The 20,926-nt window shown below is 38.0% G+C and overlaps 1 protein-coding gene across 5 annotated transcripts in view; it reads right to left on the bottom strand.

Moving 5' to 3' along the window:
- The window catches only part of TJP1 (tight junction protein 1), a gene marked incomplete at its 5' end in the record, with an annotated part of 256,975 nt that overhangs the window by 30,551 nt on the left and 205,498 nt on the right, over nucleotides 1-20,926 (bottom strand). For all 5 annotated transcript variants that reach the window (XM_082647761.1, XM_082647760.1, XM_082647764.1 and 2 more), the window contains 7 exons: nucleotides 418-526; nucleotides 2,821-2,971; nucleotides 6,123-6,228; nucleotides 7,150-7,289; nucleotides 18,685-18,832; nucleotides 19,135-19,303; nucleotides 19,885-19,988. In XM_082647761.1, the coding sequence (XP_082503887.1) occupies nucleotides 418-526; nucleotides 2,821-2,971; nucleotides 6,123-6,228; nucleotides 7,150-7,289; nucleotides 18,685-18,832; nucleotides 19,135-19,303; nucleotides 19,885-19,988 (927 nt within the window). The remainder of the gene's footprint in view (nucleotides 1-417; nucleotides 527-2,820; nucleotides 2,972-6,122; nucleotides 6,229-7,149; nucleotides 7,290-18,684; nucleotides 18,833-19,134; nucleotides 19,304-19,884; nucleotides 19,989-20,926) is intronic.

Consider the following 20,926-nt stretch of genomic DNA (forward strand, 5'->3'; position numbering starts at 1 on the left):
AAGCTTGAGAAACCCTGTTCTAAATGAAAATGTATCTGCTTAATCACAGAGAAAATCAGGCATTCCCTTGCATTAATGCTAACAAACATCAGAGTATATTGCTTAGAAAACATGAATACAAAATTCAGAAGCTACCCATATGCACTTTTGTGTGGAATACTATAGGATTTTTCCGTGCAGATGGCACTCTACTTCAACAGAACGCCAGAAAGGTTGGCTGGTCCTATTACTGTGCTGTGTTAACAAGCACAGTGTAAGACTGTGTGCCCCTAAATGACAAAATAAACAAAATCTGTGAGATTAACAAATTCATTTATCACTTAACTTTGATTTATTAAAAACATTACAATTAAAATTCCTATTTAAGTCCTCAAACTTCTCCAGGTTTATTTTCTCAATATTCTGACAGTATCTCACCATCCTTCTTCTTCTGAGCCAATATGGTCACTTCTTCTCCTTTTGGGAGGTCAAGTAGAAAAAGGACAGCTTCTTCTCTTATGATATTTGTGAAGTCTACATTGTTTACCTGTTAAAATACATTTCACAAATTACTACTGGTCATATTTTAAGATTATAAAAACATTTATCTATGCAGGAAACAAATATATCCAGAGTTTATCTAATTTGAAAATATCACATCTTCAAAAGTGAAAATTTTCATTTTACTTTGGAGAAAAGAATATACCCTAATTTAAAACAAGCAGGAACCAAGTAAATAAAGTGAGTGAAGGTGTAAAGTCACTTAAAGAGTAGTCACAATGCATCCCGACATTAGAGATCATGCACTGCAAAATCCAACCAATTCAGACCAAAAAAGACAACTTCTAATTCCAACTGTTTATTATTATTGCAAAATCTCGGGATTTAAAATTTTAAATTATAAGTTCTATGAATGTATAATAGAGCTCTACTTTTTACTAGGCTCTGAAAAAGAAATCAAAAGGAAACAAGATTAAAAAGAAAGAGTGCATGCATTGTGCCATCTCTGTAAGAGCATCTGTATGGTGTAAGCTCAGTGTCTGCCAAATCAATGTTTAATATTAGACGCTCCTAAGGACCAAAATGTAACTTATCAAAATGTCCCCAGTGACTATGTGCAGGATTACAGGTAGATTTTCTTCTACTCATCTTCTGGAAATTTTCCGCATTAAAAAAATTTTTTTTTCTACATGTACTACCTTTATGATATGAAACAACAAAAAAACTATTAAGAAATATTTTTTGAATGATGTATGATTACTTCAAACAGGATATGGGGTAGGTAAGAGAATAACAGGTCTGTTTAATTATCCATGTTGTATTTGAGAAAATGTAGACATCATCTGGAGGAATCATAACACAAAGTCAGGTGGAAACCAGTGAGTCAGGAGACAATGCCCTGACTTTCTGACATGTAAGTCTGAAGGGGGAGGAGGAGGACGGGAGTGGCCATAGGCAGCCAGCACAGTCTGAAGGGGCTTGCAGAGGGCTCAGAGGGCAGCTTCTGACCGCGGGCTGCTGCCAAAAGCGACCAAACCCAAGATAGAGATACGAAAGCAAGATAGAAGCAGGGGGCCGCTGACACATCCCAAGTTTTAGGAAGAATGATTAAAGAAGGTAGGAAAAAAACTGAAATGATTAGAGGAGCACCAGAAAAGCAGTGTTATGGAATCCAAGGAAGAAAGCACTTCAAAAAGGACTTGTTAAGAAGGTCAAAACACTAGCAAGAAATACAGGAAAATGAGGGCTGAAGATGACATTAGGTTGGCAATGCCTCATGAAAATTCACATTCAGTCATGGTTAAGGTGGAAGGCAGACTACACAACTTTATGACACAAGGACTGAAAAGCAAGCAGGGAAGGGACTCAACCAAACCTTCAACAAGTTCAACAGCCAAAGGAGAAAAGACAGACAATGGAAGGCTGATGAAGAACCAAAGGATAGGGAAGGAGGAAAACATGAACAAAGCAGCCATATTCTGGGGCAGGAGGAGAACGAATGCAGGACATGGGCAGGAGGCAGCCTGAATGCAGGAAGAGACCAGAACAGAGGTGGCAACGACAATCTGAGGCAATCTCCTCTGGCAAGAGGAGTAGAGCAGATGTAGGAACTCCCACTTGAGAGATCTGATCTTCCGATTAAAACAGCACACAGTGCATCTGGCAGAAAGTTTGGATATTTTAAAAAGAGGAGAGAAATAAAGATGGTACTACGTTACTAGGCGGCATTGCTTATGGAAAAGAAACAAAAACATACACAAACAAAAAACAAAAGAAAAAGACCCGATTGGCACCCTGCATCTAAACTAGGCTTTCCTGGACTCTCCCCTCTTGTGGGGTATGAAGCTTCAGAGCCCAGGCAGCTTACACATGTGCCTGATGGAAACCCCATGTCTGCACACCTGAGCCATCACCTGTGGTGAAGAAGGTCCTACAGGGCTCTGTGGGCTGCTGCAAAGACTACTCCCACTGGAGAGGAACACCCGCCGCTGCCCTAGTGGCAAGTTGTGGCCCACGGCAGAGTCTAGCCAGCCTGAATGTTTAATTGAACTTAAAATAACTGGTGGATATTATGGGGCTCTAAGACTTACTTTTTTTAGGTTCTATGAACATGAGTGATTAACACGAGACCAAAGCACCACACTGTGTAGTAACAACACAGCAGTGAATAAGAGCAAAGGCAGGAATGAGAGACCTGATGGATTCTCAATCTGCATGCTAAATTGGTTCTAGACGCTACAACAGATTACAAGCTAACTGCGATAGTGAGTCTCCTGTGTCTGATGCCTTTTTCTAAAGATCTAAGTACTTTGAAACCACATAAGTTGACCACTGACATACCCTGAGAATCTGATCACCCTCTTCCAAGCCTTCTTTGGCAGCAGGGCTATCTTCAAGAACGCCAGCTACAAATATTCCAACATCATTTCCACCAGCCAGCCGCAAACCCACACTATCTCCTTTCCTGAATTTTACTAATTTCATGCTGGGCCTGTTAAGACAAATATTTCATTTGAAACAGTTAAGAGAAGCTTGAAGAGTTATAGCAAACTACTACAATAAAAACCATATTTAGAATAAAACAAAGGACCATCATCTCTAAAATTTGCCCTACACCTCTAATTTACTGAATAAAATTTATCATTAGAATACCAAACCAGATTTAATAGCACTTTCTTTTAATTTTTGATTAACAAAATAAGTTTCGAAATATCCAAATTCAATATGTAAGTACTGTTTTACATAATAATTATAAAATTACTTCATAACAATGCTTTCCCAACTCTGAGTCTTGGATTTATGTGGTACATTAACAATGGCTAAAAAATCTTCCATTTCTCCCACCCCAATTCATACCATATCATCTCTACTGAATAACTAAGAAGCACTATTGTACGAAGGTAGAAACTGAGCATAAACTGACAAATTTCCCTAATGCCAGAGAGTCAAAAACAGGCTCTAAGCACTGTAATCTCTATACCCAACAGACAGCGGTTTTGAAACTTTGCAGTTAGGGGACTCCTTCAGTAGTTCACACAGATCACTTACTCTGCAGCCCCTTTGAATTTTAAACAAAAAGCTTATCATCATTCAGCCTTTTGGGATTAGCCCCATATTTAAGCTCTGCCCCCTTCTTGCTAGAGAGAATGGAAAGGAATTAATGCAGGCACATTCCTCTACTATCAGTGTAGTGTCAAAGCTCTGTGACACTCCTAAAACACCAAAGAATGCCTTAGAAGAATGGCTAGACAGAAACACATCGTAACTAAGCATTACCCTTTTGGGTAATTAATTACAAATTACATACATAATTACAAATTTCCCTTCTAGGTTTCTATAACCATCCCACATTCCAAGCCAAGAAGACACACAATTCTACCTATTCTGACACGATGTGTGGGAAAAAGTCCTTTTCCTCTTAATTTACTAAGTAACAATGAGCAAATAATTAGAAACTAGTAGTAACGAAAAAAACACAAATCAAACGAATGAATGAGTTGAGGGAAGAGAGATGCCTCATTCTTTAAAACCAACTAAAGACCACCTTAGCTTTCAGAATGTACAAGGTAGTCACATTTGACCTTGTTTCTTCATGTAGAACTAACATTAGCTAGATGGAAACCTGAGAGTCTGTAGGTCAGATGAGGTCACTTACTGCCAGGGCTGGTGGTACCCTCAGTGCCCCAAATCCATTTACTGGCTTTACCATGGAGGGTGTGAGTCCCTCAGCTGTGATGGATCCTACTTTTCCAACTGCATCAAGAGCCTTCTGACAGACTCCTCTCCCAAACCAACTGTACAGACAGCTCTTTTAAACATTTCCTTAAAGTCCTTAAGGCGCCAGGTCCCTCAAGTCCTCTCCTAACACAGACCCATCTAGTGCACCTCAAAAAGTAAAATAGCTGATTGTAGTCTGCATCCTTTAGTAAAACCTGGCTTTTTATTGATAAAACCACTGTTCAAGGACAGGTCTACGCCCCATCTTAGGGTCATGTGCCCTACATGCCTAATATTTTATACTCTGCCCTGTGTTATGTCAACCACATGCAATAGCAAAAATCCTTCTGCCTCGAATCCAGTCACTGAATCTGAATGAATAACTAACCTTTCCTGGCTAAGCTACAAATCCTGCCCACATTCTCAGTTCTCTTTGGTATCTGTCCTTCAGTGCTCCCTCAGGGAAACAGGTCTCTGGAATCTAGTTATTAAAGTTTTCGTAAAACTTACAGAGTTAGGAAAGCTCTCAGGCCATTCTCTCTTTTTTTTTTTTTTTGGCTGCACTGGGTGTATGCTACTGCCCACGGGCTTTTTCTCTAGTTGTGGTGGGCAGGCCTCTCATTGCGGTGGCTTCTCTTGTTGCGGAGCATGGGCTCTAGGCACGCGGGCTCAGTAGTTGTGGCGCACGGGCTTAGTTCCTCCACGGCATGTGGGATCTTCCCAGACCAGGGCTCAAACCCGTGTCCCCTGCATTGGCAGGTGGATTCTTTTTGGTTTTTTTGTTTTGTTTTGTTTTGTTTCTGCGGAACGTGGGCCTCTCACTGTTGTGGCCTCTCCCGTTGCGGAGCAACAGGCTCCGGACGTGCAGGCTCAGCGGCCATGGCTCATGGGCCCAGCCGCTCTGCGGCATGTGGGATCTTCCCGGACCGGGGCACGAACCCGTGTCCCCTGCATCGGCAGGCGGACTCTCAACAACTGCGCCACCAGGGAAGCCCGGCAGGTGGATTCTTAACCACTGCTCCACCAGGGAAGTCCCCAAAATGTATAATTTTAAACTTGTGATACTTTCACCTATTTCAGGAGCCATTTCTCTCTACCAAGCTAGGTCTTATGGTAATAACCCAATTTTCTTTAGCAGAGAAAACAGATGAGAGCAGAGGTCTACATCTAATCTACTTTAGGAAATCTGGTAATTTTCCATTATTCATGTCATGTCTCTTTTACCAGAGAGGCAACAAAAACTAATCTGATGATCATGATAGTTTGAAATCTGGATATAAAATCTACATCTCAATCTCAATGTATAAAATATAAAGTAATAAAAGTTGTGAATATCAAAAACTTACTTTTGAGTTGCTAACTAATCTAGAACAGGTTTCTCAATCGGAGGTGATTTTGCCTGCAGGGAACATCTGTCAGAGCCTAGAGATATTTTTAGTTGTCACAACTGGGTGTGTATGTGTGTGCTACTAGCAGCCAGTGGCCAGGGACGCTACTAAGCATCCACCATGTAAAGGACAGTCCACCACAATAAACAATTATCTGGCCCCAAATGTCAACAGCGCTGAGATGGAGGAACACTGATTTGTTTTTAAAATGCTAGGGCTTTAGAATGCCTGTGAAAATTCTGATGTTTAAATAGAAAGCAATTTTCTAGTTTTGTAATTCCTAATCTAAAAACTAGGTAGAGAAAAAAACAGTGGTGAGAAAGAAGTAAACATCTTAAATGTTTCTTTGTTGTTCTCTAATCTCTAACTATTCTATCATATAAATAATTTTAAAAACCAAAACAAACACTAACCATAGCATTTAATAGTATACACTGTCTTTAAAAGCATATATAATATGGTTCGCAATTGAATTCTCAATTTAAATAATCCTTAGTAACGGGCAGAGGAGACAACACAAGTTTAAAACCACATTACCGAAGAATCCCATCTTCATGAGTTGCATTAGGCAGGATCCCATCAGATGGACTGACAGGTAAATCCACGTCTGGCTGTCCAACCTGAGCATACACAGGCTTTGGTTCTAAAAGAAAAGAAAATTTAAATTATGCAGGAATCACTTTACAAAATGGAATAACAAAGCAAGCAACCACTGAAATAACCAAACAATAAAAAGTCTGCAAAATACAGCAAAAATGTAAGTTCAGAGAACCTGATCAGGAACATATATACTACATATGCATATATCAGGGTACATTTTACAGTTATAAATTCTGGGATCTTTATAGCATGTATGCACGTTACATGGTCACCTATGCTTTCTATAGCTCCAGCTGTTACAGTCTGAAAAATATACTTTTTAGGGAAGAATAACAGAGGAAGAAGAATATAAGAAGAGAGAATCCCTACATTTCTCTGTTAAGACTGTCAAAGTAGCCTTCTTTCTTCACTCTGATACAGTTTATTTTTAAATTTCCACATTCCTGCCACTAAATAATCAAGAGCAGAAACAGGTTTTGAGAGAAGGACCTGAGAGACAGTAGAACCAGGACCTCCAGGCCTGTCAAGCAACTGGATCTCAGAACCTGGCAGATTCTTATGTGTGGTCTTATATACAGGTCAGCAAGGTATACTTCATAAAGTGTTTCTGAAAACACTTTCAATAGACAAGAGAACTTTAAACAGTGTCTAAAGCCAATCTAATGTTTCCCTTAATGAGCAGTACTGGAAAACAACCTCACTCAGTGTGAACAGCTGTGAACCACAAATAACTTCTATCTGGAAAATCTGAAAAACATTCACGAACGTTTACTGATATACGGCAACCTCCCACTTACAAAGAAGATGCTGGAAGTACAGAAAAATTCACACATGGGTAGTAGGTAGCAGCAATAGTAGTAGTAATAATAATTGCATCTTTATATTTTCTGTAAATATAATTCTGTAAATTGTGAAACAATTTAGTCTGAATGCAAATGTTTCCTGCACTCTAGGCTAGGCTTACCTGGAAGATTGGGTGTTTGTTTCTCATTTCTTTCAACTGTAACTTCTTCCACTGTTTTAGGTGTGTGATCATCTGCATGCTTTACAGGAGTTGAGACAGCCCCGGGTTTAGAAATTCTCTCTTCCTCTCTGCTCCGGAGACTATACATCAGTAAAATAAAAACTTATGAGCATGCCAAGACAATGTCAAAAAAGGGTGACAAGGGACTTGCTCTAAAAGATAACAAAATATTGTAAAAACTTAGTAATTAAAACTAGAGTGCTACTGCCACAGAAACAGATAAATAGATCCATGTAACAAAACAGAAAATGGAGAAATATATCCACAGTACCAAAGTTTATTACGGAAGCAGCAGCCCAAAACTGCTGGAAGAGAACACACTGTTTAATAAACAGTGTTTAGAACAACTGTCCACAAATTTAGAAAAATTAGATCTCTATGCATCTCAATGACATAAGTATAAATTTCAGATAAAGTCTTAAACATAAAATATATTTTAAAAATCTTATCAAAAATAGAGGACTCTTAAAGTAAGATTCAGTGCACAAAATGAAGTGAATACATAAAAAGTTTAAAAAGGTGTGAAAATAATTTGAAAAAATATGTCTTAGGTTGAACCAAATGAATTTTTTTTAAGTTCAAACAACTGAACATTAGCAATTTGACCAAACAAATGTAACAGGAGTTCAATTTTAAGACTATATATTGATCTAACAATACATATAATAAGAATTTGATATTTAGAACATACGCAAACACACTTTTTAATTATTTTAGAATAAAAAGAGCCAATATGTGAACTCATGGACAAAAATGAAAAAGACCTTGGGCTTCCCTGGTGGCACAGTGGTTGAGAATCTGCCTGCTAATGCAGGGGACATGGGTTCGAGCCCTGGTCTGGGAGGATCCCACATGCCGCGGAGCAACTAGGCCCATGAGCCACAACTACTGAGCCTGCGCGTCTGGAGCCTGTGCTCCACAACAAGAGAGGCCGCGACAGTGAGAGGCCCGCGCACCGCGTTGAAGAGTGGCCCCCACTCGCCTCAACTAGAGAAAGCCCTCGCACAGAAACGAAGACCCAACACAGCAAAAATAAATAAATTAATTAATAAACTCCTACCCCCAACATCTAAAAAAAAAAAAAAATGAAAAAAACCTAGAAACAGACTTCCCATAATATGGAAAATTTCTCATCAAAGGAATAAGCTGGAAGGATGCTCACCTGTGTTAAGTGAAACAAACTACTATCTGAGGAATATGTGCAGAGCCTGATCTTTTCAAATTATTTTTAAAACACACAGAAACTCTATGATGCTAAAATGTTTGCACGAGTACGGAGGAAAGCTTAATTCAAGAAGGAGATCTGGGATGAGGTGGAGTTGGCAGATTTGGCCTATTTCACCTAGAACGTTCTAACGAGCATACAATGCTTTCATAATTGAAGATTAAAAATTAAAATATTAAAGTTACAATGAAATAGAGTTATATCTGGAGACATGAAAATAGCCCCAAAATAAAATGTGAAGAACAAACTGCAGAATATACGTGGTGTGACATCACTAAGGTATTAAAGAAAATTCTCCACAGCTACACAAACACATGTCGACGCCACATGCAGAAAGACCCAGACGGACAGAGGCGACAGAGGTTCTCGGAGTGGGGAGCAGACAAAACAGCAGCCCAGGGAAATCTGAGATTTATCTCCACTATTTCAGTTTTCCTAAGAAAATATTTACATAGTACTTATGAAGTAAAGACTGAAATGTTTTTAAATATTTTAAAATAATGTTCATTATTTAAAAATGGAATTAAGTCTAATTTTAAACAATGAATTTGATTCTATTACTGCATATTATTAGCAGTCTCGTACCAGGAAAAAATTTCTTCCCGTTATCCTCTTGAAAAAATAAAACATAAGCACTTTTCAGAGTTTCTATTTTCATGTTCATCTAACTACTCAGTGGGGGTGTATTCCAGTTTTAAATTATATGTATTAAATGAGCTGCATGTAAGTAGAACAGTCTTTCAGAAAGTAAAGCCAAGATATCTTCTAGCTCAAACCAGAATGAACTTTCTAAATCATAAAAGGTTAAAATTTTTAGCCACTGCTTATGTAATAAAATCTTACATACAATTAGTCTAAGTATAAATAAATACAGTTAAACTCTATCCCCAAACTGCTCTAGGCACCTCAGAATATAAAGGGAAATACAAAATAATAAATTCTCCTTGCATTCTTTGCACTGAAAAATGCAAATGATGCATTCTCATTGCATCTTTATAGATGCAATGAGATGCAAATCTCACTGAAGAGAATGAGATTAAAGAACTACATAATTTTAGTAGTTCTACAGATTTTGTTGCTCTGCAACAGACTTTAAAGACTATTTGCTTAAAAAAGATCAAAAAACAAACGTTTCCAATTGATTTTCTTGTTTCTTGTAACTTAAAAATTCTAAACTTAGAATGTGACCAAGTGACATTAATGATAACTAAGAATCAATGATAATATTTTAATCTGAACGTCCTCCCCAGTGATAACCAGGACTGTCGTGCAATAGGGCTCTTGCTCCGTACATCACACGGAACTCCCGCTAGTAGAGTTGGCTAATTTTCATACTCTACGCCACCTTTCTTTAATATAATTATTATGACTTAACATTGCAGATGGGTGGAACGCACATCATTCTATTAAATTTTTCATACAATTAATATTTGGAAAAATCATTGTTCATTTTTAGTGTATTTCCATTATCTACCAAAAGATGGAAGCATTATTCAATACATGCAGATTTGGAGCCGTGCTGTTAATGGAATTGTGAAGCAAGTCATTTATGTAATTTAAAATTTTCTAGAATCCATATTAAATAAATGAGGTGAAATCAATTAATACATTTTATTTAACTCAGTATACCCACAATATTATTTAAGTAATCAATATAAATGATTAATGAGGTATTTTACACATTCTTTTTTGTGTACTCAGTCATCAAACTCCAGTGTGTAGGTTCACACTTACGTCTCTATTTAAACTGGCCACATTTCAAAGGCTCCACAGCCACATGTGGCTAGTGGCAATGGTGTTGGGCAATGAAGATCTAGAGTAACAGTATAGAACAAAATAATCAACTTTTCCAAACATTTAAAATGTTCTACTATGAGCATGTATGACCATTAAGTCTATTATAAGACAAAGAATAGAATTTAGACACACAGAATCAGCCTACAATCAGGGGCAGTTATTGAAAGTGAAGCCATAAAAAAGGAAAATATATTTTCCCCAAACCTTCCTTACATAGTTCTACCCTAATGGCTCCCACGTAATATTTAAGCTTTAGTAAAAAACAACTTTTGCTATTATGAGTCAAGCCAGCTTTATACAAAAACCATCTTTGTCCTGAGTTGGACTCATGTTTATCTACCACACTCTGGCTTCTAGTAGCCTAGAAAGAAACTCCAGGCATTCTAGGGGACCTTGAGACCCTCTGAAGGGTGTTTTTGTTTTTCCCCTGGAGGGTAAGCAGATAGGTTTTGTTTTTCAGATTTTTCACTTGTACATATTAATCTAACGGTAATGATCCATTAATCTAGAGACTTTGGGCTGGTTAAAAGCTCTGCGGAACAGCTGTTAAGACAAAGTCTCTGAAAGAGAGTTTTTACAGTCACATAAATGGGCTCATTGTAAACAGAGCCTTAAATTGTATCCAGTCAACTCTGTAAGTACAGTAGCAGATTAACACACATTCAACCAGATCAGCAAAGGGTAACAGATTAAGTGCAAAACTTCAGGTGTAAAGTCACAGCTGTTTGGGACCACTTAGTGCAGGCAGAGGGCAGGCAGCGAGGTCAGGAGAGGGACCTGGAGAGACACTGCAGGAGGAAGGGGCTCTCCTCCGTCCCCTCGGCAGCCCCTGCAGGACACAGGGGCCAGAAGCACTCAGTGGCCAGCAGCTTTCCCCAGACACTTCCTAGGTTGGTTTTACAGTGCGCGGTCTCTGACAAGACACCTCCTCAAGATTGGCTTTCCCAAGCCCCTTGGAGGGCAGATTTCCTGCAAGTTCATCCAGTGACACCACAGTGAATTCTCTGCCATGCAGTGGGCCTCAGGTGTTGTGAGGACAGGTGGGGAAGCTTCTTCCTTTGGCAAATCCATCTCAGCACCAGGGGAAGGACCTGCTCCTTACATCTGATTCTTATATTTTTCAGTTCTCTTTGTTTATTACTGGCGAATCCCTTGTCACTCCACTCTCGTTATATTTAATCTCTTTGTATTAAATTCGCTCTGTTCACAAGAAACTGTGCTTTCTGTCTTTTAGACGCTGATGAAATATGTCAGACTGCCAATTCTTCAAGGAGTTTTATTTCTGATTTCTAGTTCTCAAACACCTCCCCATCTGACTGGTTACATCTTATTTAAAACTAATCTTAATACAGGAAATAAACTGAGGCTGAATGTTCACTGTAATAAAAAATCCTTTTATAAAGCTAATTTCCTCTTATATAATAAATGACTCATCCTACATAAGCCAATTTATAATTTCTTTTCAGAAACTCATTTATTGCATAAAGGTAGGCAAGATCTACACAGCTTAGGATGAACACAGCAACTAGGTACCCTTTCAAGGCCACTGGACTATCTCAGCCCCAATTATCAATAAAGATAGAAACTTAGAAAGTAACTTAACCAGACTCCAAAGTTCTTCTCCACTGGCAGGGACAGTTCGGCATGGAGGGCTCCTAATACATATGAGAAAGAAAAACTAAGGCACACTCAAGTCTGACTTCTCAGAATATTGCAGCCATTGCTAATCTTCTAAATTTCATATGGAAACAGATATTTACATACTGCGGTTCCTCCTCGACAGCAATTCAAAAATTACAGCATGGCACACAGACGATTATAGGGATGAAAAAGGCAGAGAGATGTGGAGATTCTGGGCTGGTACTTGGGCAGAGAAGTGAAGAGCTGCCCAGGGAGTATGCTGAGAAAGCAGGGGGAATAATTACCTTATATCTACTTGGCTACATTTGCAAGCAAAGTTCTCACAATTTAAATTTGTTCTTTATACATTGTAATCTATTTTCAAAAATATATATATGTGTGGTGTACGTTTTTGAAAAAATATGAGTGTCTGTGTTGCTCACTTTGACAAATGGCTTTCTGGCAATAACCTAGCTACATATTTATATGAAGCCTATCAGCTTGTACAGAGATTCTCATCTTGCATGTTCCTTTATGATGATAATGACTAACCTAGTCCATCTGAATTAGAAAACAGATCTGTTGTTCAACAAGTGTAATTGAAAAAATGATCAATTTTTAGTAAGGAACAACTGGGGAAAGACTAAGAAGGACCCTTCTTTCACTTAAGGGACAACAGCATCATCAGGGCTTCACTGGTGGTATGATTATTACATACTTAGATTAATATTTAGAGTAAACCAAGCCTTGATTGTGCAGTATGTTTGGCTGATTTTATAACAAGAGACCAGTGTTACCATACTCTTCATTTTTTATTAACATTCTCTCAAAGGCAATAAAGAATTGTCCTACGTTATTTAAACTAGAAATAAGATTTTTCATATACTTACTACTTTTACACGTGAGTGGAAGTCTGTTTTTATAATATTTTATGTTTTATATTGTACAAGAAAATAGTTCTCAGCTGATGGAGTAAATAAAATGTACACTTTTACTTTAAAAATAGTGACTATAAAGTATAATATTTAAGCTTGCCTTGCTGTCATTAGGTCCATGAACTCCTCTTAGGGGTTAAAATCCATCACCAATCACTGAGCACAACACTACTAGACCTTGGTCTATATTAACTAGAGAAATGTATCAGCTATGGTCCTCCCTCAGCCCTTCCCCTTACAAAGCATATGAAAACAAAACCTCAGTTTGGAGTTTTAATCCTGTAACCGAAAATTCCCAAGGATTGAAAGTAACAGTTGGCTCTTATCTGAATAACAGAAGTTCAGGATGGGTCTTTAATATTCCACTCACTTTCAAAGGTTAGACAAAGAATCGTATTTTAAAAAGATTTAGTAACAATTCAAGTGATAAACTTTGAAGTTTCACATTCTCCCTAACCAATTTTCCAAAACAGGAAAAAAAAAAACGTTTAAGAACTCCAAATCCCTGGCTATGTTGCCCTTGTGGTCCAGCCACACCAGTCACCTTGCTGTTCTTCCAACAAGCTGAATGTATCTCCATCTCTGTCTTATTCTGGAATGATCTTCCTTTGGCTGGCTCCTTCTCACTCACTCATATCAAGATAAGTTGACCGTAGAGAAGCCTTCTTTCTGCCCAAGCATGTCTCTAATACTGCCCCCTCTTCCTGCACTGTCACATCACCCTGATTTTCTTTACCGCTAATGCAAATTACTGTTTCATATTTCAAACGCATTTATCAGTTTTATTCACTTGGATATAAGCTCTATGGTACAAGGGATCTTGCCTAGATTGTTGAGGGCATAATTTATAATCATACACTGACAACATGTGCATTATCAAAAAATACTTCATAGGGGTTTCCCTGGTGGTGCAGTGGTTGAGAGTCCACCTGCCGATGCAGGGGACACGGGTTCGTGCCCCAGTCCAGGAGGATCCCACATGCCGCGGAGCGGCTGGGCCCGTGAGCCATGGCCGCTGAGCCTGCGCGTCCGGAGCCTGTACTCCACAACGGGAGAGGCCACAACAGTGAGAGGCCCACGTACCGAAAAAAAACAAAACAAAACTTCATAAAGGAAAAATGAGCGGGGTAATGTCAAAATTACTGGTGAAGGAAAAAATCTTTCAACCTTCACTGAAGAACACTCACTGTGCTGACTGCTGATCACTCACCATCAACTGTGCACGGCACAGGAGGCATAGAAAAGGAGGCATCAATTGTTGATTAAATTCACTAAGATTTAATAAACTGAATCTCTCTACCTGACCATCTCTGAGGTGAAAGCGGGAGGGAAAAAAGGATGCAGGACTCCACAGCATGTCTGAAAAAGAAAATGTAATAGTACCTGCACCAAATTAATTACCAACAGTATCACATATAAATCTTGTTTTGAATCAAGCATCTTTCAAATTGGAGGTAATAAAATCTTTTCTACCTAAGACAAAGGACTAACACCAAGGATCAGGGGAAAAAACCCTGAAATTCACCAGTCAGAAGAAGGTTATACTTCTCTACATTTTGAAACAGTAAAAAGAAATGTTCAGCTTATGTATATGGATGTTTCCACAATAATTTTTAGCCTACTGGCAAAGTTCTATGTATGTTCCAAACAGAACTACACAATATCTAACAGAAACGATATATACTAGGGCAAAAGAATATTTACAGCTCTCTAAACTCAAAGAAAACAACTATGGAAGGTGACATATAAGGTGTGTAAATAAAAAAACTAGATCTTTAATTTAAAAGCCAAGGCTTCTCTAAGGTATTTAAGCAGAAACACCATATGCCCTACATGCATGTGTATGAGGACTCACCTGGCACTCTGAGAGAACAAAGGCATGAACCTGCATTCAACCCTGATGATATAGGTGGACTGTATAGTTAAAGGATTTTTGATCCCATTATTTAACTTGATTATTTAACTTGGCTCAATGCTCGGATTTAGGCTAGAAATTCGCATTCATAAGAACAAATTTAATCATCATATATTTGTTACACCATAAGCAGTATCAATACTGACACCACTAACTTCAGAATTCAGTGGAGACATTTCTCTCAAGAGAAACAAACAATGAAACAAGTATTTTAAACTTCTACAGTTTTAATCTCTAGACTGCTTTCAAGTACTTCAGAAGCAATCATTTTTATGAAATAGATATGCTAAATATAAATCAGACTTTTTCCTGTTTGTTAAAATATACAATTCCCTAAAAACCTTAAACAGCTTATTCTCAGATGCACCTTGTCAGTTTATGGAATGACTGAGTATAAGAAATACAAAATACAAACCTTTACAATGCAAATTTTCTACAGTTGAACCTTATCCTAACTGGTCTGAGCTTTTACTGTAATAGAATTTTTTCAACAATGCGACGGCTTATGATTAATCAGTAGCATGAGAGTCACTTTTATTAAAATAGTTTATAGAACAGAACCAAAAACGTAAACATATGTTGCTCCTCTAGGGAGAAAACGCATAAAATGGATCTGTTAAATTAACTGTAAATACTAGGGAGAGTACAATATAACCAAACAGAGGCTTAGAACACACTCTGCAAATCCAATACTCTCTAGTCATGCAGGGACTGCAGTGAAATCAGTGAAAGAGTCTTCTCATTGACAGCCCCTGACAATCGCCATGAGGCAGTGCCACCAGCCAAGGACTCTCAGTATGCCCAGCTCCCTCCTAGAGAGGGAGTCTCGGCCCAGAGTGGGCAGTGAAAAAACACCGAATAAAATATACAAAACAAACTTAGCAACAGCATCAAGCTATAACAAAATCACTGTAATAATTCTCTATACATATATTATTTTTCAATTTAAAAACAAAACTATTTTAACATCCTAGACCAGGGAAGGACTGGCAGACTTTTTCTGTAAATGGCTCTGTGGGCCATGCAGTCTCTGCCACAACTTAATTAGGATGAGTTCCAGTAAAACTTTATTTGCAAAACCAGGCAGCAGTCTGGATTTGGCCCACAGGCTGTAGTTTGCCAGCCCATGTTCAAGACAACAGTAAGGGTACACTGCTCATCCAATTATTATGAAGAAACACGCTCATGTGTTTTTCTCAGAACTCAGACCATATAACATTTGTTCTCCAAGAAAAGAACATCACACAGAGGAACATAAGTAGGTCACGACAACAATGGAACACAATGGAATGCTTTATAGATTTCTGCTCCCTTAAGTAACCTGCCACTTTTTTCTTTCTCTACACCCATAAGGTCAAACACTTAAGTCAAAAGGCCAAGAGCTTTAATCCTGGCTCTAATCTCTTGTCAACTACATAACCCTGGACTTTATCACAACCACTCAGCTTAAGCTGACTTGCCTACAAAACGAGCAAATCTTCTTAGAAATGGTTTAATATGAGCAGATGTGAAAGCACTTTTGGAAACTCTAACTGATGATACTATTACTACTACTACTAATCACCATACTAATGAGAGCAGCCAATATTTGCGCCAGGTGTTCTAATAACTAATTTAACTTTCACAACTTTGTAATGTATGATGCCTTTTTTTTACAGCAAATGAGAAAACTAAAGTGCAGAGAGGTTTCAAGGTTGCGCAAGTAACCAATGGCAGGGTGGGACTTAAACCCAGGAAAACTTGCTTCAAAGCCCAAAGAAATCACTATATTCTATTGCCTCTGACAAAATGAAAGTTACTATTCTCAACAGATAACTGCAGTCTTACAAACATACGAAAATACTCAGAAATCTAGGAAGAGAAAAAGGTGGGGCTAGTGTTTTACACACTAAACTGAAACTTTTCTCACCAGTCTTTTTTGTTTCACTTTTTAAACAAGAGCATTTAAAGAACATTTGTAAAACAAAGACATCTGTACAAAATTAAATAACAAAAAGAAAATGTCCCATGTGTTTTTTAATACTAGGATTTTACTCTCTTACTATATCTAAGTTGTTTCTCAAAATGCAAGGCACCCTCTATATTAAAACTCCCACAGTTATCTGGATTTTAATATTAACTTTAGGGGGGAAATGAAAATGAAACCTTTAAGCAACTGGTACTACTTTACGTCCTGTCTTTTGACAGGCCACTTAATTTTCAGGAATTATATTCTCAGTACAAACATTTGGAAAAGAATCTGAAGACTTTTTGTCTTCTGTACTCAAAGTACTATCTTTTCCTTAGTATATGCTACATGTTCTAACCAGAAGTTCCCAAATCTGGTAATGTATAGAAGAGAATGCTATCAGGAACTTTAAAAAAGTATTCCCTGCCTCCACCTCAGATGAACTGAGAAGTAGGCCCAGGATTCTGTATTTTTAAAAGATCTCAGGTGTTACCCATAAAGAATACTTGAGGTTCCCAAGAGAGTAAAACAACCCAATATAATATGAAGATAGTTAAAAAAATTTTTAAATCCGCTTCAACTTTTAAAGTTACAGATGTCAAGTGTTTAGGAAATCTAAATGGAAAAAAGTAAGTATCAGAAAGAACTTTCTAAGGTTTAGAATTTGATTACAATAAATACAAATGGCCAAAGTTTTGATGAGCATTTCTTTCTTTCTTTTTAAAGGAAAATCATGTCCAAATTGCTTGATGCCAGCCTAGCTTCTAGGTGAGAGAACTGTGTTACAATTACAGCCACTCCCCGTGACTCATCAGGGATGTTAGCTCTGTCACTGTGTACATGTTGCAGCAGCTGTCCTTTTCCAGATAAGGTCTGTACTGTGTCAGGGAGATTTTTAGAATTAATATGTTAACCTGCAGCAGTTAAAACTAATAATCGACTATAAGTCCATTTTGCATGTGACATACTATAATATTCCTTAAAAAAATTATAACATTAATTACAAAGATCAGGGTTAATACAATTTATATGTCTAAAATCTGAAATTCAGAGAGAATCAGCCTCACAAATATCTAAACTCAGGGGTGCATAACAACTGTTATCTGTATGATTTCTGACAATCTTGAGGACAGCTCTCTCCCAGGGAGGAACTTCTCCCTTGCCTCCTCAGGGAACACTCCCTGTGGTCCACCTCTGGGCGTTCTATCTATATTGTTTCTCTTGGCACTTTTAGTGACTTCTATGGCTTCAGCTAACACCCTCATGCAGTAAGTCCCAAATCACCACCTTGAATCTTAAACTGGTCAGCTCTGGACCTGAAATTTCAAGTGTCTACAGAAGATCTCCATATGGATTGCTGTTAAACCCTAGGTCCACCCCTAGGTGGCCTACAGAGCCCTGGGGAATGTCCAGAATTCTTATGTAAAGTGCTACACGTATGTGTACATGTGCATTTTTCTGGAAAGAAGAGTCATAATTTTCCTCATATTCTCAAATGTATATGTGACCCCAGAGACTATAAACTCAGGTAAGTCATATACTACTAGCATAGCAGACCCTTTGGCATAAATACCAGACAGTGTACTTTAAAGCAGAAAATAAAGTCCAGGTTAATCTCTCCACTAAAGGACTTCTACTGTATACAGTTAACTTGTCCTAAAGCTTGCTAGCATCTTCTAATGCAGTGGGTCAGCAAATTGCAGCCGAGAGCCAACTTTTTAAAAATAAAGTTTTATTGGAAAACAGCCATGCCCATTTATTTACATACTGTCTACAGTTAGTTTTGTGCCACAAAGACAGAGCTGAGTAGTGACAAGACTTGGCTCACATGCCTAAAATACTTACTCTTTGGCCTTTTATGAAATAGTTTGACCTCTGTTATTCTAGATAAGAAATACCTAAATTGATAAAGAAACACGAACCTAATTTAAGTAATCCAAAGACAACCTATCTTCTAATTTTATTTCTAAGCAAAACCAGAAACATGTACCAAGCACACACACCTGTTTTATTTTAAACAACAGAGCATGATTACCTGCCATTGCTGGGCTGCTGTGGAGACTGTCTAGAATGGTCAGAAGGCTCTGACCGCTGGTCAGGAGATCGTGATCGGCTGTGACGGGGAGGCCGGTCGTGTGATCGACCAGAATGATCTGATGCCAGTGACTGAATTTCTGAAATGTCTGTTAAACAAAGGAGTGCTGTTTATTTTCCCATGAAATGACTACAGTAAAATATAAGGTACTCCAATAATAATGGAAATAAGTTACTAAATAACTTCATATAAAATGGTTGATTTAAGCATTAACTTAATCAGCTACTATTCGATATTGGTGAGCTGTCAACAGAAAAAATTTTTTTTGAATTCTTATATTTTGAAGGTGTCTGGCTTATAGAAAATTATCATTTCATTCTAAAATGTCAAATCTTCCCACTTTAAGAAACAGGTCACTTAAAGGGTCTCAGCAAACAGAGCCACACTCACCATCTCTCTCAGAGGCATTAGCAGAGTGGATACTGTCAGAAAGATCAGGGACATTCAGCAGGGTAGCCCGCTCATCTCTCTGAACTACCATCTTTAACTTGCCTTTAGACCTCTCTATCAATGTCTTTGCATCTGTCAATGACATATTTTCCGTCACGGTACCATTTATCTGCAACAGAAAAGAAACTATAGGTTGAAGGTAAATGACAAAAATACAAACGTTAACTTAGTCTGACATGAACAGGAATATCTAGACTACTCCTGGGCTTGCTCTGAGAACCAAAATATTCCCTTTACACTCTTCCTAAACTATCAAAGTACTCCTCCTTACTGAAATAATAAAATCTGTACTACACTGCTGCTCTGCCAGAAAAGCCCAAATTAGCATCTTCTACCTCCTCCCCATCACTTTCTATTACTCATGGGCAAACTAACAAAACACATCAATAATATCCGGAGGAGTTATCAAAACCACTTAATGTGGAACAACAAACAAATCTATCTATAAAAGTAACTCCTATTAGTGAAAAATACACATTTGGCGCTATTAATTCTCTAGGATGACTCTATGCCCAAAGAAAAGCGTCAGTGTTGACATGTAATAATAGCCAGTGGCAAACTATCTAGTCCCCAAATACTGATTTTTAATTCTTTTTGGCAAAATCGCTTCAAGCATGAACAGGAGCTATGTGGTCACACTAGAACTTGTTTTCTACTGCAGTTCATCAAAATGTAAGAATATGACTATACCTTCAATACAACATCGCCTTCTTGAATATTGCCATCTCTTGCTGCCAAACTATCTTGTGAAATTTCCTTTACAAATATATGGCTGGCCAATCGAAGACCATATTCTGAAATAATATATTTAAATGTCTTTAGTGTAAAATCCCAAGAGTAAAATCCCAAGACTCTTAAATAGAGTTTAAAAGTATGATAATAATCACCGCATAGAGTTTTTAAGTACAATCAGTAATAAGAAATTATTCTTGGCCTCCCTGCAAAGAAGACATTTCCTCTAATCATCAGAAAGTTTTCACTGTCAGTGTGAAAGCAAAGGGAAAGTGCGTGGTTCAAACAAAAGATTGACACATCGTGCTCTCACTGTACTGAAAGAGAGAAAAATCCGAAGAGATAACCATTTCTCTCTGATGGTGTCATGCTGATGCACTAGCTTCTCAGAAGGTTTAAAGAATAAAATTCTGAAAAGGAAAACTCTGGAATCCTTTACGATTTTGTTGATGACTTTAACACCTCTCTGAGAGACATACACAGAGCATCAGTGTGCACCACTCAAACGAGGGCTTCAAACAAGCCAAGCAGATGTGGGGAGGAGTTAAAGATGCCAGTCCTTCCAACAACCGACAAAGTGCCCAAAGTGCCCAGGAGCGTGGCAACATTAATTGCACCTGTGGGTGAGGGAGTGGTCAGAGTTAAAGAAGTTACCAGGAGAGTCCAGAAAACTGTCCAGGGGGCCTGCAAAGCTGTACAATGACTACAACTAACAGTATAATGTCAATAGAACAGGACTGCCCCGGTTGCGTTAGGATAAAGAGTAGGACTGAGTCTTACTGGGAAAGAAAAACAAAACAAAAACCAGAAGGGAAACAAAACTGTTTTTAAGATGGGATAAGTTAGCAGACCTGCTACTCAAGCTTTTAAAAGTTACATCAGTTACAGTTCAACTTAAGGCAAATATACAAAGAGTGTTCACAAGCAGGAATAGAATCAGGGTTAAAAAAAAGAAAATGACCTTCTAGGGGATCTAGGCAGTCAACTATGTGTGCTTTAG

The sequence above is a fragment of the Grampus griseus genome (genome assembly GCF_964374135.1).
Source record: "Grampus griseus genome assembly, chromosome: 2".
Taxonomy (NCBI): Eukaryota; Metazoa; Chordata; class Mammalia; order Artiodactyla; family Delphinidae; genus Grampus; species Grampus griseus.